Source organism: Melozone crissalis, unplaced genomic scaffold (assembly GCF_028551555.1).
Source record: "Melozone crissalis strain CALT ecotype California unplaced genomic scaffold, PUWL_Pcris_2 ptg000019l_1, whole genome shotgun sequence".
In the NCBI taxonomy this organism is placed as follows: Eukaryota; Metazoa; Chordata; class Aves; order Passeriformes; family Passerellidae; genus Melozone; species Melozone crissalis.
In genome coordinates this window covers 16,863,361-16,885,836 of record NW_026535797.1, presented here as the reverse complement: position 1 = coordinate 16,885,836, position 22,476 = coordinate 16,863,361, and the positions used below count along the sequence as shown (strand labels likewise).

Genomic DNA, 22,476 nt, shown 5'->3' with positions numbered 1-22,476 from the left:
TTAATGTCTTTAAGTTAGTGATTTAAAGCAGTTGGAAGAAACACCTACATGAAGGTTTAATATGTGTGCGTTATCAGCATCAGCTGATTTGATATAACCCTTCTGAGCATTCTAAGGCAAAGACAAATATAGGCTTTGTTTGTTAAAGGAAGTTCAAGATTCCTAGAGTCCTATAATTAGGATTTACCAACTTGTTTAGAGATGTTCATACTTCTTTAAGTAATTGATGAAAAAATTTACAGTGTTTCAGCAGAAAGCATATTGCAGTCACAGCAGTCCATTTATTTTTTCAGTCCATTTACTGATGAATTTGCAGTTCTTATTTCAGTGTAGGTGAATTAATAATAAGAAGAGGGTGGAGTTTATCTCCATCCAGAACATTGTTGTGCAGTAATATTAGCAGGCATATTTGTTCTAATCAGCTTGGCTTCCATAATTAATGACATTAAAATCTACAGTCTGTAATTGATCATTTGGAAGCAACAGTAGTGTAGCACCTTGTTTTGTTTACTTTCAGTTGATTGGTTTTTAAATTCACATTGTTGTTGGTTTGGGTTTATTGATACTTGCCATGGTCCTGATCCTGATTTTTCATTATGAGGGTCAAATATTAAATGTCGAGTGTACATTCTGTCATTGCTTCGGAAAGCACCGTGTCAAAAAGGAAACACTTTGAACCTGTGTATAATTTCTGTGATCTTTTTTCTTACATTAAGTATTTAAACCAGTATTTTCAGCTGCAAACAACACCATTGAACTGATGTAAGTTATTTCAGATCAGCTGAGGTGATGCTGGAAGTTCCCCAGCACCCACCTGAGAACCTGCCCTTACAGGTGGGACAGGCTTTAAGGTGTTCTTTAACCTGCTCTTTAAGGTGGTGGGCTTCATGTGTTGTGATGCTGGGAGAATTCTAAGTAGCAGAAATATCTCATAATTTAAAGTGCTTGTCCAGCTGTGCTGCTGAGCTTGGTGTCCCAGTGGAGCAGAACTAAGGATGGTTTTGGGGAACAAGAAAGAGATAAGATACATTGTAATTATTTACTTTACAACAATACTCTTTTATTTCTGATGTATGAGGTAGCTACCACGTATCATTAGGTCATATTCGAGCAATATTATTTGGATTTTTTTTAAGTGGGTTTTTTCTTTTTATTTTCTCCTTCTCTGTCTTAGTTTGTAAGACTTGTATTGTTCAACACTTTGAAGACAGCAATGACTGTCCCAGGTGTGGCAACCAAGTGCATGAGACTAATCCACTAGAAATGTTAAGGTAAGAATCTATTTCACAGCATTTGCTGAAATGCAAGAACAACAACAACAAAAATCTTAATGTTTTTATCCTAAAAGGGCAATAATTGTTTTGCTTATTTTTATAATGCATATATGAACTCTTCTAAGCCATATAGGTTGTCATTTTCTCAGTGTCCACTACAGTCTAAATTGAATTTTTCAGATATAGTAAAAGGAGGAAACATAAGGGGAAGACACAGAAATAGTGCTTCTATTGTACAAGTTAAAAAAATAATATCTCTATTAAACAAATAAATGAACCAGATACCTTTTATTCTTAACATGAAATTAAATTCCAGAGGGTTGTTTTTTGAAATTATTTAGGGCGTTCCAAACCTCATGTCAAATTTTTATTTTTAGAGCAGCATATAGAAAATGAGTCATGTTAAAAGCAATGTTTTTCAAGGCATAAGTCCACCAATCTGAATTGAAATCTGCTGTAAGATTAATGAAAAGACACTCATGAAAATAAGTTTTTACATTAAAAATACCCTTTTTTGAGTTTTTAATATTGTATTAACACACCTTTTAAAAATTTTTTTTATTAAATTCTGGATTCACTTTTAGTGGTGCTATGTTGAAACAAAGATGATAGACATCCAATAAGATAGAAAAGTTTGCAAATGTCATCTTAACTGGAAGAACTTCATGTTTTCTTGGAGTGATGAAGGCTCTCTGTGCCTTCACTTCCAACACTACCTCCACCCCATCACCCAGTATTATTGTTTTGTAATACTGTTCTGAACTTAGAAGGACTTATTCTTACATTAATGTAAAAATATAAATTTCCATCTGGAATTTACTAGGCTTGGTATAATTTTCTGATGTCATTGGTTTTGTTACAATTTGTCATATATTGCATTGATTTTTGCTGATCCATGTGTGCGCATCCATTCCCAATTAAGTACCAAGAGCATAACTGAAAGAGATTCAATTCAGCAACTGTAAAGGGTGTTATTGGCCTAAGACTTTGTCATCTGAATATTTTTGGAAGGGTGGGGCTGAGCAGGTTCATGTAGATTATTTTTCTGATTTCCTGTTGGTTTCTGAGGTGCTGTGTGAGTCATAACAGAATATGCTGTAGGCTAATAATAAGCTGAAAACAAAACCATTTAGAAATATTTCTTTTATTCTCATAGGACCACTTCATATGAGATGAAAAATGCATTTTCTGAAACATAAAATAGTTGTTTAGTAAACAAATATTGTCCTTTGAGCAGGAAATCATAGATGAGTGAGGAAAGTTGAGAGCACAAGCCAGAAATGTGGGAAGAGCTATTTTCTCTGCAATTATTTCCTGAAATTCCTTTTATAGTCATTTGGTCTCTTTGCCAAGAAACTGCATATAGTTAGTAGTTTCCTGGTTGTATTTTATGAACCAGCTTTAAACATTTGCTAAACTAATAATCAGAAGAGCACATGAGCCGTGCAATGGAATTATCTTTCCTGGATGCTGCCTGCGTAACTTAATACAAGAGTTACACTCTGACCATGGAGATCAGCCCCATCATTGCTAAAGAATGCAGTCATTTTCTGAGAAATTGTGTTGAACACCACTTAGGAGTTTTAACTAAGATCTCTCAGATAAGCTTTATAAACTTTTTCTACACTCAGTTCTGAGTAACTTCATAACTATGTGGGCTTTTTAGATGTATCTCTTAGTTGGCAGCACTTAGGGTCTCTTGTAACTACAAGACTAAGTCTGAAATTCAACATTGAGCTCTAAAATGAAAATGTAGGAAGAGTGTTAAATTTTAAGAATTCCTTTTACTAATTTAGCAGAATTCTGCATCATCAGTACTCAATAGAGTCTGTGTTGATAATGCCATGAGGGCACACTTCTTTTTTCTCTTGCTGGCATACCCCTGTGCATGCACGTTTTCCTGAGTAATAGTCTTAGTTTGGTTCACATTTGCTGGTAATTATCAGACAGTGTTGATCTTGTAACTCATTCAGTATTATAGAAGAGTTGAAAAAATGAGCTATACTAAGCTGGCAGAAATGCTTGGTTCTTTTTTCTATATGTTCTGGTTTGGAGACTTGGAACATGGTTGGAACATGTGGGAAAGGAAAGAGGTATCTCTGAAATATCAATGTTCTTTTTTCAGCATTAACAGGAAGTATCATAGTAAACGACTGAGACCACCTTTTTCAAGTAGTTTCATTTTGGAATGAGTTTGATGTGAGACACAAAAATACAAATATTTATGTCAGACTGCTTACATGTGTGGATTATGGGAACACTGAAAGATGCATCTGAAATTGAGAGTCTTGTAATAATTTCATGTTTCCCTGCATTTAAAGATCAGATTGGACTTTTTTTTTCTTGCTCCCTGTCCGAGTATTGATTACTATTTATCCTCTGTAAATCCTCTGTAAAGAAAGAAGGTTTTTTTTTTGTTTAGTTTTTGGAGAAAAATTAAGTATTGACTAGAGTGGGAAGCCACTTCTTGCTTCTGGCATTGTAAATTTGCAAAGTATACTGGATTTTTTTTGCTATCTTAGCATTACCAGTGACTTTTGTTTTGAGCCATTGAAAGTAAATTAGAATGTGCTAAATGGGAATTTTCAAAAATAAATGAAAGAAAACCAGCATGTATTATACCATCCTCAAGAACAGAGGGATTTTTAATTAAGGTAGTAGTGTTCTCTTTTGAAGTCCTTATTTCATTTCGTTTCTTTTAATGAGTAAATTATGAAGGTTGGAGCTTTCTTACAGTGTGAAATGAATTCCATTTCTAAGGCATGTTCCCAAGTTCCCAGTGCTCTGCTGTGGGAACCTCACAGAAAGCAGCACCATGTAGTTCCCTCAGATACTGACAGAGAAGGCTACAAGTTACACCACCTGGGAAGGTTGACCTACCTTCTGTATCTATCAGAAAGCCAGCACTCAGACATCCTACAATTTTAATTTCCTTCTTATCTGTGAGAAAGTGCTCTCTCTTTTTTATGGGAGGGATGTTTCTCTTGCTGAATTTTTGTTGTTGTTGTCCCCTTAAGAAAAAGCAATTAAAAATGGGTTGTGGTTGTAGCTGAAACATGAATATTTCTATGGCATGACTGAATCTACTGATGGATGCCACAGGGATCTGGTTTCAGAACTTGATGGTTGGGTAATGAGTCTAGTTGTAAATTGCAAGTACAAATTCTGTAAGGAGAACCTTGAATACTCATGTATTTATTTTAAGATTATTGTTATCAATTTATATTGATTGTAGACATTCCTCAACAATAAAAACATTCATTCTTACTCCTGCTTTGCAACTGTTGGTGAACAAATGACAGAACAGCTATGTTTTTTTAGCAGGCCTATAGTGTATAATTAATACGATGTACACACATGTATTTGCAAATATGTATATAAAGAAATATATTGTTATTGGGATGAAAAAATAAGGCAATTTAAAATATGGCAGATTCTAACTGAATGTCAAGATACTTAATTTCTCTGTATTACTTAGTATTTTATTTTGTCATGACTTTTTGTTTAGGCTGTGGGCAATGGGAGTTTCTGTTGAGGAGAACATAAAGGGCAAAGGAGAGGAAGGAAAAGGAAACAGAGTGAAAGCCAGAGGAAACTGAAGGATGAGAGACCAGGAGAGGAAGTAGAACTAGAAAGCAGATGATAAACTAAATGGATAGAAGATTTGTTTAAGTTCAGAGAGAAGGAAAGAAAAGTATTTTAGCTTCAGCAACATGAGTAGCTGCAGTGTGTACACTGGAAGGGACTGTGATAACTAGTTTTGGCACTAATATCAGGGTACCAGAGGACATGCCTGTGCAGTGTACTCTCTTCTGGTGTACAACACATGGCAGATTTAAATAGTTCAAATTAACTGTGCTGGGTGCTGAGAACTATCAAGTCAGAGCAGCATGGGTGCTCTGTGGTCTTCTCTATCCTGCCAAAACTGCTTTGCTGTGGTATGGTAAGTAGGAAATAGTCTATTCAGGTTTTGTAACAGGCTTATTACCAAAGCACTTCAGCACCTAGTATGATAACGGAGTTTGTCATTTTCATGCTTACTACTCATGAGCTGGACCTTAAAATTGAATACTACTTTTCCAGTCTGTTCCTTCTAGTAACACTGCTGTTTGTATGTAATACAAATTCAGAAATAAAAATTTTAGATTATAATGTTTTTATCTTTTGCTTCATTCTTATCTTTATATGTTAAAAAAGTAATTCCTTCATTATTTCTATGATAAATCCATTTAGGATATGGTTGAGATAAGCTTTAATGCATGTTGTCTCTCAAACTAAAATCAGTTGACTTTGACAGGATAGGATTCATTATTTACTAGAAAAATGCAACTCGTTACTCAAAAGCTTTTGTTATTTAAACACTAAAAAGACTTAAAATGCTAGTATCCATTTAATGTGAAATGTATTTTTTCCCTCTGAAAGGCTGGATAACACCTTAGAGGAAATTATATTTAAGTTGGTGCCTGGACTTCGAGAACGTAAGTTTCTCATTTGGTTTTGGGAACTGTTTGGGTTGGTGGGGGGAATATAGCTCTTTCTAATTTTATACCTGGTATTGATTTGAAAATTCACATTACTGTTCTTTGATGTTAACTAGAGGAACTGCAGCGAGAGATTGAATTTTGGAAGAAAAACAAACCTCAAGAAAATGGACAAGGTGATGATTTTTTCCCTTTCATCTGTGTGTTAAGTAACACTGTTTATTAAGACCAGTTTCTTCACTGACACAAGTACATTTTGTTTTTCCTGAATTCAAAGATACTACAGAAACATGTAGTGAATCTGTGCAGATATGTGGGTCTTCACATACTACTGCTTATCTATCAACCAGTTTGTTAACAAACTGTAGCTGTTTTACTATTATTTCATTTGCATTATCCTAGGCTCTCACTTGCAACACTCTCACAATTGTCCAGCTGAATTCTTAATTTTCTTAATAGAGCGAGGCAGGATTTTTTGCAGACTTTTTACAAATTACTTTCTGTTACCAAATTTCACCATCTGTTAAGTAGGAGGTTGTCAAGAATTAGTTATGACAAGCAGTAAAACAGTTTTCCACACATGCCAAATAATTGTTTTCTATAGATCCCATAATGCTTTTTTGGTTGGGCTTTTTGGTTTGTTTTTTTGCTGTGTTTTGTTTCATTTTTTGTCGTTGACCCATGAACTTTGAAACTCAGTACTGAGGTGCGAAGAGAGGACTAGACCAGCTGGTTTTATGCCCCTTTAATTTGACATCAAGTTTTTAATACCATAGCCTATTTGATTTGATTTTAAAGAACTTGTGAAAGACTCTGCTAAGTTAAAAAACAGCTATTTTCAGTAAAGGGTAACTGTCAAGTAAACATCTTATATTCTTCTGCATTCATTTCATTATAATATCTTCTTTTCAGCTTCGTAACATTTAATTTTCTTTTTCACAAGTTTTGTTGACTTGGACTAGGCATCCATTGTGAGGGACAGTGTTATTTTCTCTATTATATAAATAAATTATGAGCTGCAGAACAGTTTAGATGAAATTATATTAGTTTACTACGGTATACTATGTAGTTTATACCTGTTCAGTTTTTAAAAATACTCAGAAAATACTTTTGTGAGATAGAGACATTTCTTGACTGTTTAGAAAGTGATCTTCTGCTATATGCGTAGAAAGAATCAACAGATAATTTGCAAATTTGTATAATGTGGCTTACTTTTGACCAATTTACTCTTCTGGTTCTTACCTTCCTCTACTAATTTAATGATAAATCCAATAGAGATGAGTTAGTAAGTGTAGTGAGAGCTTGGATTGTTATTTGTGAATGAGAGGAAGGCTCTAACTCACAGATTATACTTTTGAGTAGCTACAGATGTATCAAACTCCGTTAGAGACTGTAGCCTGGGGCTACAGAACTTTGTGTCTGCAAAGTATTTGAAAGTCATTACAACTCATTGATACAAATTATGAGCACTTAAGCTATTTTCTGCCACAAACAAGCATTTAGAATCTTGCCTGGGAAGAAATTATTTGCTGAGAATAATTTCGTTTAGAAGAGACTGTTTCAGTTGTCAATACCATGCCCTGCAATCAGATTGCCACTGTAGTTTAAGAGTCTGTCAGTTAATGTCCTGTGCCACAGGTTGCAGCACAGTTACTAACCTAAGCATCTAAGAGCTGTTAAAAAATCCCAGGACTTAAAATTTTCACATATCAGAAGGAAAAAACCCAAACAATAAAGCAGATCTCAGCCATTGGTGACTCCTGTAGGAGAGTGGTTGCCAGAAAGAATTGATGAATGATAAAATACTATGGTACAGAGAGAAAATATTCAGTGGTACTGTCCAGCCTGAAGTGAACAAATGCTTGTGACAGGTAGACTGCACCTGCTCAATTGATAAAGTTTGCTTCCTGGACTTTCAGAAAAAAAGAAAAAAAATCTGCAGTTTTATACTGTAAATTCTGCTCATGGAAGATGATAGGAATAAAATAACTAAACGTGTCAATAGCTAATAGGGACTTGGGGATAAATCTTGCATGATTAGTGAAAGCTTAAAAATTCTAAGAGAGAAAAGTAATGAACATAGCTTAAAACTCATCTTGAATATGGAAATGGAACAAAGGCAACTAATTACTCTGTCAAGAAACTTGGTCATGGCTTGGTGTTTATTAAAGTTTACATTCCATTTTTTCATCTGAACTCTTCTAAATTCCTTTAGAATCTGGTAAGTGTAGGAAACTAGCAGAACTTGATCTGAAAGTTTTTTTAAAAAACATGAAAGCAGCTTATTCAAGTTAATTGTGATCATGTTTTATTCCAATAGAGAGCAGCCTTTGTTTTAAATCAAAATAAGTAATTTGGGGATACAGAAAAGAAAGCTAAATGTGTACAATAAGATTATTATATACTGTACACTAAATCTGTAAACCTTACTGCATTTAATGGTTATTATTTACATACATTGCAGCCTTATCTAAATGTACTTGCCAGTCTTAGTATTTGAGTGCTCAACTTTGCTAAACCTTTCTAAACCATACAAGATGGTACTTTTCCAAGGAGTTAGAATTTTAACCAGGAACCAATAGAACATGTTAACAGCATTGTGAAAGAGGATAAAATTTTCTTTGCGATTATGTAGTTTGTATAAGCTCTGCTAAAAAATACACAGACCTTTCCTCTTTTCTTATAATTTTTTCTTTTTAAAGGGGAGTAAGTAAATATATGGCTATTTAGTTGTAAAATCCTTCTGGAGTTCTTACAGTGACCTATTTAGATCTGGTCAAAAGTGGATGAAGTCGAAAGTTTAGTTTGCCTTGTGATTGCATTACAGGCACTTGTCTTCACTGGATTATTGTGACAGTTAATATGAGTTGATTGGCTGTGTTACTTCGATATATAAGTGTTGGTATTAGTAATTCTATTTTTTATTTAAAAACATTCTTTTTGTCACTGAACTGCCCCACTATACAGTAGGCTTACATGTCTGAGTGATTGTGATGCATGCAGAGTTGCAGGGTTTTAATTATTGAATTAAATTATAATATATATATAATATATTTAATGATAATTATATATATTATATATATAATTAAATTATTAATTATATCAGAAGTAGACAGCCATACCCAATATAGTCCATCAACTAATTATTTTCTGTTCCCTAGAAATCTGTTGTTTGCATATTGCATTAAAATTTCAGCCATGAAAATTTGTTTCCAGAGATGTTTAAGTTGGTCAGTTTAAGAATGCACTGAGTTAAAACTGTGTGAAGTTAATGTGTAGAAAAATTATGGCTCATAAAAATGCCTTATTTCCTTATAAATATGATTCTTAATTATTTTATACTTAAATAATACGATCTTCATATTTTACAGATGAAAGCCCAAAAGCTGATAAACCCAAAGTAGATGAGGAGTGTGATGAGAATGAAGAAGACAAAGACTATCACAGGAGTGACCCACAGATTGCAATCTGCCTCGACTGTTTGCGCAACAATGGGCAGTCGGGAGATAATGTTGTCAAAGTGAGTAGCAAACAAGCTGTGCTGTACTTATTGATGACAAAATAGCATCTTATAGGAACCAAATCACTTCATAACCATTGAAAATAAACCTGATTTTAGTGACCTGTTCCCACTTCACACTTATTTAGTCCTTTCCTTTGAGGCATTTCAGTGTATCTTTGGAATTTTATGAAAAATACAGTTCTATACAGAAAGCTATCTGTGACAGTGGAATTTTTGTTTGTGTGTGGATTACAGTTTTGTAGTCTACAGCCTTTATGGTATATAACTGCACTACACAACAGATTACAGCCCACCACAGAGGTATTTATAAAGCTAGCTGAAGGTGAGCTGCCTCGTACCTTGAGGATTACTGTCTTAACGTGCCAGAATGAACCTGCTTATCAAATATGTGGTGCCCTGAATGACTGGGGTCCAGATCTTCTGAGCTGTAAACCTGATTCTGACCCTGATGTGTTGTCTGTGGCCATGGGGAGATCACTTCAGTCTGCAAAATGTGTGGAGTAATACCTGCCAATTGGTGTTTTAAGAATTAGGGATATTTGGTTTCTATTCCTGAAGGGGATTACCTAGCATACTTAGTCTACAAGAAAGTTTTTAGAAATCACCTTAGATTTTTACAATGTTTTATTAAATTACAAATAGGTGAATAAAGTGAAAAATATATTTAAGAACTTTTCTAATAAAGCTACTTGTATTTTCTAAGTATTATGTTACATGTATAACTTTGGAGGATCTTAACAATTCTAAGAAATGCATTTCTTTGACCCTCAGTGTTACTAACACAAACACACTGATTATTTAAGTTCTTCTGGGGGTTTTGATGGGTTTGGTGGTAGCTGGGCTTTGGTTTTTATCTTTCCTCCCTTCTGTATCTTTTAGAAATATCTTAAGAACCAGAGATGGGTCAAATGAAGTTGTTTGTCATCTTTTAAATTTTGAAAACAGGTGAACAAAAATGAACCTATGGTGTCATTATGAATTAGAAGAGAATTGGTTACTGATTAGTGCTCCTGCACTAAAGATTGCTCACATGTTTTTTAAATTTTTACACCTCTAACATGTTTTTTCTGATTTGTTGCTGTTGCTTTAGGGCTTAATGAAGAAATTTATCCGCTGTTCTACTCGAGTGACCGTGGGAACTATCAAAAAGTTTCTCAGCTTAAAATTAAAACTTCCAAGTTCCTATGAGGTACATTTGAAAAAAAGATGTTTTTGTTTTTATTTTTATTTCCCTGCAACATAATATATTTCTGTGAAATTTAATTGTGTTTGAACCCGCTTTCCCTCTTTCCAGGGATACAGGAATTTAGACTGAAGCACAGACTATTTCTTCAGCCTGTTCTTGTACAGGAGCCAAAGGCTCCATGCAGGGCAGGCTGTCTTTAGCACCAGCAGCAGGCCTCCCAGCTTTGGTCAGGAGTAGGGCAGAGTTAGGTTTGGTGCACAGGTTATAACTATGCACAGGAGTTTGTCACAGTGTCATGACATGCTGATCAGCCTTTTTGGTGTCATTTGGTTTTCAATCTGTCCTTAATGGCTTGTGTTACAAAGAATCTGCTTACTTCGAAATTTTGCCTTTTTTTTTTTTCTGAAACACAGAAAATATTATAGGTCTAGTAATGAAAATACTGTCAAACATTTGCAGTGGCAGGCAGCAGTAAGATGCTATAATACAGTTTAAAGTAGGCATTTTTCATGCTGAGATCATTGCTTTTCTCTGTATTTTGCTTTCAGTTAAGGAATGTCTGTGTACTTTGAAGCGCATTTTCCTTATAATTTCTTAGTTATTTTTAAACTAATTTTTTAAAGTTTCTTTGCAATCTATTTTTAAAATTAAAATTACTATACTTCTGGTTTATATCTTTGGGTTTGAAAGAGTACTGGCATAGCAAGGTGGCCTTCAAAATGCTGCACAAGGCTTTCTCTTCAAATGGATACTGTGTAGTGTAGCTAAATATAGGGAATGTTTGTCTACTGGTGATTTCATACCTCGGTAGCAGCCTTCCTTCTGTCCACACTTCAAATGAAAACACAAAAGTGAATACCAGGGTACAAAAAACCATATTGTCAGCATGCTGTCTTCATCCAGCTTTGATATACATGTCTGATGGTATCATTATATAATGATAGGAGTGGAAGGATTAACTCTGGAGATTCACTTAGCAGTTCCTTTAGACATTAAATTTCTGCATTCCTTTGTCTTACTGTTTGTTCTGTTGTATTTTAAGCTGGATGTACTATGCAACGGAGAAATCATGGGGAAGGATCACACTATGGAATTCATCTATATGACAAGATGGAGACTAAGAGGCGAAAACGTAAATGCTGTTACATTATTGATAAATGATGTTTTGGTGTATTTATTATAGACCCTATACATTCTTTCACATCTTAGGCCCAAATATAATCAATGACCCTTCAAAAAACCCCTATTTAAAAATGCCTTCTGCATGTTTTCTGAATTTCTTATGTAAAACCCTATGGGTGAAACCCTTCAGCACATATATTGTGTAGATTCTGAAGGTTCAGAATAGTGGATGTATGATGCGTACATGTAAGTTCTGCTCAGAGTTTTAAGTCAAGTAAGTGGAAAACCAAGCCCTTGTTCTTGAGCAAATTTGTTTTTGGTGACTTTTTGAGTTATAATAGTTGGGGAATCTGCATCCAACAGTTCTTCAGTAAGAACCTGTTTTGTTCAGTCAATAAACTGAAAGTGACGCTGAAAAAATTACTAGTGAAATCTAATTGTTTCTGTTAATGTTTCTGTTAATACTGCATCTATTCTTTTTGGATATGCTATATAACAATAACATTCAGATAACAGCCAGATGGGTTTTCCTTGCTGCATGTGTATAAATTAGAATTGCAGTATTTAACTTTTTTAAAAGACTTTTTTTTCAGAAATTATAGTCAGTTTGGTTTTGTATTGCCTTGTATATTTTTTATTAGAAGTCATATCCCCTTTTCTTCTCTTTCTTTTATGCATTTGTTTGTGTGTGCCTGTTGATTGGTCTTTGTAGCACATGCAAGTTTGTCTGTCATTACTAGTGGAGGCTAAATTGGAGTGCAGCTAAGGTTAAGCATTTAATGTACCTTAATGTACTGATCTGGAGAAAATTCCAAACTTCTTCTATTCTTTTTTTGTTTAAAGCTTCCTAGTGCTTAGAATAATAAGTGCTGGGGCATGGACAGAAAACACGGAGAATTAACACATTGTAAAGTTAACAATTCACAAGTTTCCTAAAGTTTTAACTTAATCTGAAGCTGGAGGGGGAAGGATAGATTTTGATAGGAATTAGGGAGATCATTGTATATAGGCAAGTATTTGATAAATTTGAAAGTAATATTGCACTGAAATTTGGTGATTGCTGAAACCCCCAAGAGAGCTTTAATTAGAGTTTTTTCCAATACTGCCTTGAAACCAGTGGATGTCTGTTTGGTTTGCCATGTTGTATTTTTGTTAGCATTGACTGTCCTATTAGGAAGTGTTGAGGCAACAATTTCAATGATAATGGGATTTTTTCATGGCATTTCATCCTGCAGCCCTTGCCTACTGCATGAAATCAGAGACAACAGTAACTATAATCTTGCTAAAAAAAATTTGCACTAAAAATTTTCAAAAATCTCAGAATTATAGTTTTTAACATTTAGTGAATGCTAGAGTTCACAACTCCTGCTTAAGTTTGTAAGCGTATTTATATACATACAGCATAGCCAGGTATGTGTTCATCTTCTCTTTCATGTAGCTTTAAATCACTCCCCTGAAGTCAAAGATGATTAACACCTCTAAAAAATTTAATTTTGCTGGTAATAAATCCAGTAATATCTAGACTTCTATGATTTTGTTCTCATCAATGAAGTTGCAATGGTAATTAATTAACAATATCCTTCTGAATGAAGATCAAGTGAATCCATTATCTTCATCTCTGAGCTTTTACTGCATAGCTGTGGACCTTACATAAGATAGACAAGAAAAGGGAAAAATATCCATTTATTCATTAAACAATTCCTTCCCGTTTTAAAATGAGTAAATTGATTGTAACCTTTACATTTAAACTTTTTTTAAAAAAACAATAAATGGTAAATGTGTATGTCCAGCTGTGGATGCCTCTTATCTGATCAGAAAATCATCTCCTCCGCAGTTTCGGTGTCAGAACTGCTCATCTTCGCAAGTCTGCTCACAGGATGGCACTTTGTATCAGGTAAGAGGCACTCACAACTGTGCATACTGCAGTCACCCAGGTCCTGTCAGCACTCCATTGTAGTTCAGCTTGTGGAGCTTTTATAATTCCTCACTATAAAGTGCTAAAACTCTGTGAGCAAGGTCTGAGCATTTTCATTCCTGCAGCACAAACTTTATTCAAAGGATTTAGGAGTTTGTCTTCTGTGCCATAGGCCAGTTTTTGTTTGTGATTTTTTTTGAAAGATACTGTTCTATAGGTTGGTAGGCCTATCAGCCTCAAAGGATTATCTACCTCTTGCTATCTCATTGCTCTAACTAAGCGGTATTGGGCAGTCACTGGCAAGGGATCAAAAATTAAGAGTGTGAATTAAGAGACTACACTGGTTTCATCTCTTTGTGGGAATTCATATGTCTTTTTTGATGGAGTAAAAAAATGTTAGGTTTTTCTAAACTCCTTTTCATATTTTTAAAATTAGAAAATGAATAATCTCTAGAAGCAAAACCTCCAGAACCTGCAAACTGAAGCTGATTTCTAAATTTCAGTGACCAATCTGCTTCCTTGAAACAATATTTCAGTTTCCTCATTGAGAATTTTGATTTGAACTTATTTCTAAAAGTTATTTTGCAACTTTGAAATACTATTTTTGTCTTGAGGAAAAATTAGAGCTAGTGGTAGAGGGTCACTCCTCACTAGTGGTGGAAGTGAACTACTGCATTCATGCTTCCTTCAATAATTAGAATTGTCCCAGCATAGTGCATTTGATTTGTACAGTTTTGTGATTTTGTTTGCTAAAACACCGAGCCTCACTGGTTTACTTGGCAATTTCAGTGTGGTGATTGCTCTGTCTCTGCCTGTGTGCACTTCCAATTAGATCTGCACACGTTTAGAGACAATTTATATACTCAAAGTCAAAATGTGAAACAGTATTTAAATGAAATAGTGTTCATGTCCTGTGCAAAGAAAAAATTAATCAGAGACCAAGTAATTTGTGATACCACAGATACATTTTTGTTAATTGCACATGCAGACTACGTGTGATGCTTCCTGTCTTCTCTCCTAAATACTCCTGGTACTGTTAATACCTCTGAGTTTACCTTGTGATTTCTCTGAACTCCAGTTTGTAAATCCCCTGCAAGTGTTATCACATTTAGTTCTGGTGATATTTTACTATCATGGCATGGAAAGTTTATTAACCCTGTAGGTCTCTGGGGCTATATCTTTGTTTCTTCATCTCTGTTGCATTTGAAGAATGAAGCAAAATGTTTCTGGTTTTAATGATAGCTTCTGTAATGATTCTTTGTATTTCCAAATTTGGAATTTAGAAAAACTTATATTAGCTTTGCCTCTGTTGTATGGTGGGGAGGTATTTAAGGCCATACAGCTGCTGAGACAATGAGATTTGCCAGGGTTTTATGCTATAGAAAATATCCAGTATGCTAATGAAGAAGAAGACTTGAGACAAATGAAATGCTGACAGATGGAAAAATAAGAGGCTTGAGCAACAAGTGCCCAGATATTCTACAGCCCTTTTGGGAAACCCATCCATTCTTCCCTGCCATTCCACAAGTTCTATCCAATTTAGGGACTCAAGAAGTTGATTTGCCTTTTTTTTGTTTGCTTTGTTGGTTTTTTTTTCAGTAGGAATCAATAAAAACTTATCACTAGATCTGAGGTTAAGGAGTTTGGATCTGGGGAGAAGGTCATCTCTCAGAAAACCAGCTGACAGCAATTTGACCTTTTTTTATAGTGTAGCTATGGAACCTCTGTATATAAATTTCCAAGTACATCACCTGTAAATATACTTTGGTTTAGAAAGTATAAACTGTCAAGATTGCTTTTTATCAAACACAGCAACACAGAAAACAGACTTGTTTGAGCACTCCCAAGTATAAATATAATAAAACATAAATATTGAAATATATAAAAGCAGATACCGAAACTGTATATCAGTGACAAATAGCTAATAGATTTGAAGTACAGAGATGAATTTAACATTGTCATATACCTCTGTCTTAGAGATAAGATTTAGCTATTCTTAAGGTAGTCTTTAATTGCATTTTCTTTGTATTGTTTATGAATCATGTCTTCATGCTTTCTTGTCTGTTTTTGTTGTTGTTTTTCCCTTGCTTGTTTTCAGTCTTACCCTATGGTACTTCAGTATCGACCTAGAATTGACTTCGGTTAGACCAAAGGGCCAGATCCCACTGAGATGAATCCTGCACTATTTGTTTACCCATCGACAGATTGCACAATGAATGGATGTGCCTGGATTGGGGGGACACAGCCAGAATTTCAGCATGCAAATAAGGACATTGTCTTTCTTAAAATTGTCAGTTGCATCTCTGTTGTTTCTATTAGAGCAAGCCAAGTGCCATTCTGCTACTGAAATGTGCATAAGATATTTGTGTATCTTAAGAGTGTGCTGCAAATCATAGCCAAAATCATGAAGTGTACAGTCAAGACTCAAAACCTATGGAATATTTTTGCTTGCGTGTTAGAAAACTTTCTGGTCCTACTATTGATTACACTAGCAAAATGGCAGAGTGCTCATTCATGTGGTGTTGCAGTTTCATACACTTGCTACTTTACTGAATATTGTTGTTTAAATCATTTAAATCATAGAGTACTGTAAAAATAACTAAGGATTATACCTTGACAATATTTTGTACAGAAAATATATTTAGAAAAGTGGTGATTAGGCCACTACCTTTTCCTTGATAAGGTTCTCATGGGTCCAGGTATAGCTCACTCATGAGTGTGCAACAGTCCTTTTGCAGTGAATGAAGATTAATTACACTGAACAAGAGGTGTAGAACATGGTAATTCAAAATACTAATTTTAAATCTTAAAATTGCTAATATTGCTTGAAAGCATTGTAGCCTTTGTGATTGCACTTTCCATGGTTTCCCTGAAGTTTGGAATTTGGGATACTAGCTATTTTTGGAAAAATGGCTTCTGGTCAGATTACATTTCTTCTAATAAAACCTCCATAAAATGAAGGTAAAATAATACAGATGTCTATGGAACAACTAAATTCCTCTACAAAATTATGGCCAAGGCAAAATTTTTCATAATTACTACTTTTCATAATAAATATTTTCTTTTAAGATTGAATAGAGGTCTATAATATACTAAGACAAAAAATATATAGCTTTAATGACATTACTGTATCTCTTGTGACTATCTGGAGTTTAGAATTCATTACAGAAATTTTCATTAGTTAAGTCACATCATAAAACTATTTCCATAAAATTAGAGGTAATGCAATACTGAAGATTAGCAGTCTGACCAAAATAATTCTTCAGGTCATCTTTTTTTCCTAAGACCTGGTTGTGCTGGATAAAAAGTGATTGTTGCCTTAGGTATTACAAGCATATTGGTTCTAGTATGGGATGTTCCTTGGGGTTTTTTGTAATGTTGCAGGGAGCATAGCAATGTTTATGTTTTCTGTCTTCTGTTGTCTTTGCTTAAAAGTCAGTTGATTTTTTCTGATCAGATTCTCTGGAGATACTTATAGTTCAGTCATGTTATGCAATTTCTACTTAGTACATGCCTGCTAGTGTTGTAGATAGCTATTTACTTTCCTTATGCCTTTTGCATACAGCAAAAAGGAACCAAATCAATTTTTCACAAGCTACTGTAGAGTGAACTGATCATTCTTAGATAGACAAAGTGAAAAATCTTTCTTGGGATCAAATACAAAAGATAGATGTAAGGCTTTGTAAGTTTATGTTCATGTACAGTAGTATGTTCTGTAGGAGAAATAAGCAGGTTGCGGATTAGGTCTGGCCCCTTTAACGTTGTTAAGCATTCTAACATTGGTGACTTGAGGAATCCCATGAACTTGGGTTGAATCCTACCACTGCACTCCAAAGCCCATATGACATGCAGAAATCAAGATGCTGTCAATAGCAGTCTGCTAAGGAGCCCTGCCATTACAGGTCAAGGTTGCACATATTGTGGAATGCCAGTGGAACTGGGGAAGGAAGATGTTTAGGAAGAAGCTGCTGCCCCTTTCTGCAGTGTGCTGGCCAGCACAGGCCCTGCTTTGCCCAGAAACAGGCAGGGGGGGCGTGCTGGCTGCAGGGAGCAGACATCCTGCTGCCCACCCAGCCTGTGATGCACTACCTGACAGAAAGAAGATGCTCCTTGTAGGGAGGGACCTTCTCTGCAGAGTCTCTAGGGAAAAATAGATTCTTCTTGTATAAAGAAGTCCACCTCATGGAGCAGCTTGGAAGAGCAGAGCATGCTTTCTGATTGAAAATCATTCTTCTCTTTAATATATACAGTTGTTTTGTACAGTAGAAATAGGATATGATTTGTAAATATTTACATGCACATACCAATTACACCTTACAATTTTTATATATTTCATGTGTTTTTATACCAGAATTTTCACTGTAAATTTGCTTGACATAAAACACCTGTTTCAGTTTCCCAAAACTAATGCTAGGATGCTTAAGCATAATTTCTGCTTGGTTCGCAGCACAATTTTTTTGTCAACAATTGTGTTTGCTGTTTTGAAAAAATTTGAACAGACTTGTTGTAAAAAGACAGGAACATACAAGTTTTAATCCATCCACCTAACAGCACCCTTGGAATAGCACTATTTTACTTTGGCGGTGGAATGGCAACTAATAGAAGCTTTTTCGACTGTTTGATAACTTCCTATATTCATAATTCAGAGAATCATGAATTTTCTCAATCAGAGATGGACATTGGTTTCCATTCCTGGTATTTTCTTGATGCAAGTTAAAGCTGGATTACAGAAGGCAAATCTTCATTTTGAGCATGGAAAATACTGACAGATCTGAACCGACGTTCCCAGCTGCGAATGGCGGCATTAAATGCATGAACTAACCACCTACGCTTTCTGCATTTCTGGTTTGATGGCATGGTGCCTGAGTGCTGCTATAGTTTAATCATTTTTTTAAAAGTAAAGTGCCAGTGAAATACATATCTTAAGTGGGCAGCTTGTTCAACACAGGCACTGCCTTCTTTACAGGAAATTTTCACTCATATAGTACATATGTGCCATGTCTCTACAGATACACAGATTTATTTATTTGTGCCAATTAAGAGTATCTGAGCACCATAGGAATATGAGAATGCATGTGCAGATTCCTGTGTGCCAAAGATGGGGTAAAGTGAAATGAGTACCTAGGCATTCCCTTCAGACTGCACCATATGCCATGCTAGAACTGATGCCTGGATAAAGTCACACATTCTGAGCATTTCCATGACAAAGTGTCACCACTGCATCCTTGTAAAACATAGGAATATAAAATAAGTGTTGCTGCCACTGTGTTTCTATGACTTTTCCATATTAGCAGTATCTAACTGCAGATGGACCTAAAAAATTCTGCACTACTACCTAACCTTGCTGTCCCTTATTTAGTACATTTGGTGCTGCTTGGATTTTTTCCCCTAGAAGTGAAAAGCTCATTAATGAAAATCATAAACAACTTTTTTTTGAGCATAGCTGGTTGCTGCATTTATCAAGTAACAAGCCATCAGCTAGAATTTAGAAACAAGATCTGTAATATCTCAAACAATATGGAATTAGATTATTAATCAAGAAATGTATCTTCGATGATGCATTACTACATTCCTGGTAGCTAAGGGCCTAGTCCTGTGAAGGAATTTTTTCATGAAATACCAGATAAGATTGCTGCAATAACTGAAGTGACTCATTACTATAGTTGGTATTGTTCACATGAAAGCTTTGGGGATTTGGGTCCTAGGAGTCTGCAGTGCAAGAAGTATATTGTGCATACTCAGCCAGCTTGCAGTTATACAAAAAAAAGTTACACAAGTATTATCTTGACTTTACTGAAAATGTTACACAAAGAGAAGTGCCTGATTACTAATAGAGAATACCTTTTAAGCCCATTATTTTCATTTGACAGGGTAATATTTGCTTCTGAATTTTATCTATGGTCTTAATATTTTCAGCAGGAATATATCATAAGCATACTCTATTGAGAAGCTTTCATGGGAAAAGAGGATAAAAAGAAATGTGTTCTTTTAGATAATTTAAGTTAAAACCAGCCTTTCTCAGTAGAAATTATATTAAAATAAGTACTTTTATGTTGAAAATATTCCATTTTCTGCATGAGGAACCCTTTAATTCTGGATCTTCGTCTTTTTGTCTCCATAGGTTTCAGCAGCTTGACTTGACTTTTCTGCTCTTATCATAAACAGTTCTAGTGTGCCTGCAGGAGAAAAGAGACTGATCCCATCCCATTCCATTTAGATATAAGCTAGGCTCTTACTGCAGACAAAATAATGGTCCAGAGTTCCATCTCATCTCTCCCATGAATAACTGGTGTTCATGACTTAGTGAGAGAAGTAAACAATTTTTTCTTCCCTGCTGTTTAAAAAAAATAGGCCATGGCTTAGTCCTTTAATTGAACTAATCACTGAGTTGAATTGTTTGTTGGTTTTTTACTTTTTCATATAACTGCAGACAAGAGGTATTTATTCACTGACCAGAAAAAAATTATTCTTGATTCACTGATCAAACTCATTTTTGTTCTGGAAAAGTGCAAAGGCAATTAAGACTTACATCCTTATCCAAGAGTTTGGTCCAGTTACTTCTCTTAATCTGGCGGATTGAAAGCATCTCTTAGCTTCCTCTAAAAATGCATATATCATGCTGCATATTCCTTTCTCATTTTACTTCAGGCTCTGTTGACTTCTTATTTTTCTCAGTTAAAATGCCTAAACAGGCACCCTCTCTCCAGTCATTAATTCTACGTTCTTAGACATCTTTTGGCCATTCCCATACTGCATCCCATTTCCTACCCAAAAGTCAAAACATTAAGGACTTATAAAGGTGAAATTGCACATGAGGTGTCAGCTCACAGGTTGCATTTATCAGACAGCTCTCATGGATTTCAGCAGTTTTCACAGCTCTGCATTTTCAGTCCTTCACAGTCAGTTTGAGCAAGGTTATGCTTCTATACAGGTTTCAGCTAAAAACACTTCTTTGAGGAGGGATTGTAGCCTACTGGAGTGTGTTCCAGGATGAGTTCCAAAACATGAGGGGATTGATTCACCTGAAGGAAATGTGAAAACTTCCAACTGCACATTTACCTCTAATTTTGTCACATAGGGGTTTTCTGACCTTCAGACCTCAGCTGAAACATCCCTTGCAGGAATGTCCTTCAAAAGATGATCTTGCAATATTTAATTTTTTTTTTTCATAAGGAGATGTACCTATTGATCTTTTCTACCTTCTGTCTGCACTTCCTGTAGGTCAGATTAAAACCTTAGTTTGCAGAATAGGAAATTAATTAATTAATGCCCAAAAGATCCTTCTATCCAAGGTATGTGCCATAAATCTTTTGCATTTGGGTAGCTTTTTCTTTAACTTAGGTCTCTGTGGTCCTGGAGTGGGGCAGTGAAGCAGAGGAGCTCTGTACAGGGGTAGAAATGTCCAGGCTATCTTTTGTATTTGCAGAAGGAGACAAAGTTTGGTAAGCTCAGGATGGAGGAGAAATTCTGGAATGAGAGCTGTCTGTAGAGCAGTAGATTTTGCTGTTACATTCATTTTAACCAAAGATAGGCATTGGTTTGACTTTGTTTGCTTTTCTGAACCATTAGGTCCTCTTCTTTGAAGTAACTTGTACATGTATTTTTAGGACATGCTTCTAACACGGCTGACAGTTGACAGGATGAGGTGAACAGAAGTAGCTACTGTGCATTTTCCTTTTTCCTTATGACAGTCAGTGTAAAGCAAAGAGTTGAGAGAAGGTTATACAAAATAGCTGCACAGTAAAATGGTTTTGCTGCTAGTTAACATACTGAGGGTTTTATTACAAGTGAAGTTGTAATGAAGATGGTTATTGTCAAAGTGCAAGGCACATATTTTATAATGGTATTCTACTCTTAAAATTCAGTTTTGTATTATATTGAGTATGGTAGATATTGTTCTTGTTGGTCTTGTTCAACCTTCTCCTGAATTTTGTTGTGGTAAAATGAAACATGCTCCATTTTTACTGAAAAAATATCACACACTTATTGATTTAAAATTAGTCTTTGTTGTCAGATACTTAGTTTGTTCTTAAAAACTAGGGTTTTTTAAAAATAAACTATTTTTATGGATAATCTGATTGCCTGATAGTTTTAAGGGACCTATTTAATACCAAAGGTAATGCCACCCAGAAATGAACTTGGAATATGACATTGACACTTTCCTGGAGTGCCTAAATGGTCAAGAGGTACCTGGAGTCAGTCAAGCAGAGCTGAACCAGTGGCAGTTGTCTGTGTCACCAAGCTGAAGGGTTAGGCACACCTAGCAGTTTCCAAAACAAATTAGAAATGAAAGAAACAACAGGAATAGCATTGAGGTTTAGTCAACAGACATAGAGTAGCTCTGACTCCCAGCTCATGCTCCTGAGGAAAAGCACAAAGGCTTGCATTTACTGATGTGTCTGCTATACCTGGCCTGTGAACTAACAAAAAACTCAGTGTGCTGTCAATCCTGTAAACCTTCCAAAGCACAAAATAGTCACCAAGCTACTTTTGGGGTTTCTAGTTGTAGTTCAGTGATATTTTGGAGGGTGGAAAGGACTGATTTGGAGGATAATGAGAAGATATTAAGTATGTTTTACAGATTTTTATAGCTATTTTTTTAGCAAATGGCATTGCTGTCCTTGATGTGAGACCATTGATTAGTAAGAAGTGATTATTTTACTTGTGAAGTATAAAACAGAGAGAATAAAAAAATCCAAATTATCTCGATTTCCCTTTCCAGGATAGTGGCTAACTAAACTGGAAAGTAATAGGTCAATATAATTATTTAGCTGGCTGAAAGATTTCATTCTAATACTTACTGATCATATTTTTTTCTCAAATAGAAGCTTCTTAGCACAAACATGAAGAAATGCATCATTTTTTCCCTTATTGCAGACTTAACTATCGAAAGGAAAGTATTTTGCATTTTTTTAAATTAATGCAAAGCCTGAATTGTTGGATGTTCCAGGCTACTGAATAGATGATATAGAGTT

General features: G+C 35.1%; 1 protein-coding gene across 4 annotated transcripts in view; it reads left to right on the top strand.

Moving 5' to 3' along the window:
- Nucleotides 1-21,400, top strand: part of PCGF5 (polycomb group ring finger 5) — a 62,125-nt gene extending 40,725 nt beyond the window's left edge. For 3 of the 4 annotated variants that reach the window (XM_054276716.1, XM_054276715.1, XM_054276717.1), the window contains 8 exons: nt 1,175-1,271; nt 5,697-5,752; nt 5,872-5,931; nt 9,127-9,275; nt 10,369-10,467; nt 11,507-11,596; nt 13,421-13,480; nt 15,600-21,400. In XM_054276716.1, coding sequence (XP_054132691.1) covers nt 1,175-1,271; nt 5,697-5,752; nt 5,872-5,931; nt 9,127-9,275; nt 10,369-10,467; nt 11,507-11,596; nt 13,421-13,480; nt 15,600-15,647 — 659 coding nt within the window. In that variant the 3' untranslated portion in view covers nt 15,648-21,400. The remainder of the gene's footprint in view (nt 1-1,174; nt 1,272-5,696; nt 5,753-5,871; nt 5,932-9,126; nt 9,276-10,368; nt 10,468-11,506; nt 11,597-13,420; nt 13,481-15,599) is intronic. The other variant, XM_054276718.1, reaches the window with a different exon arrangement.
- The last annotated feature ends 1,076 nt before the right edge of the window (nt 21,401-22,476 follow it).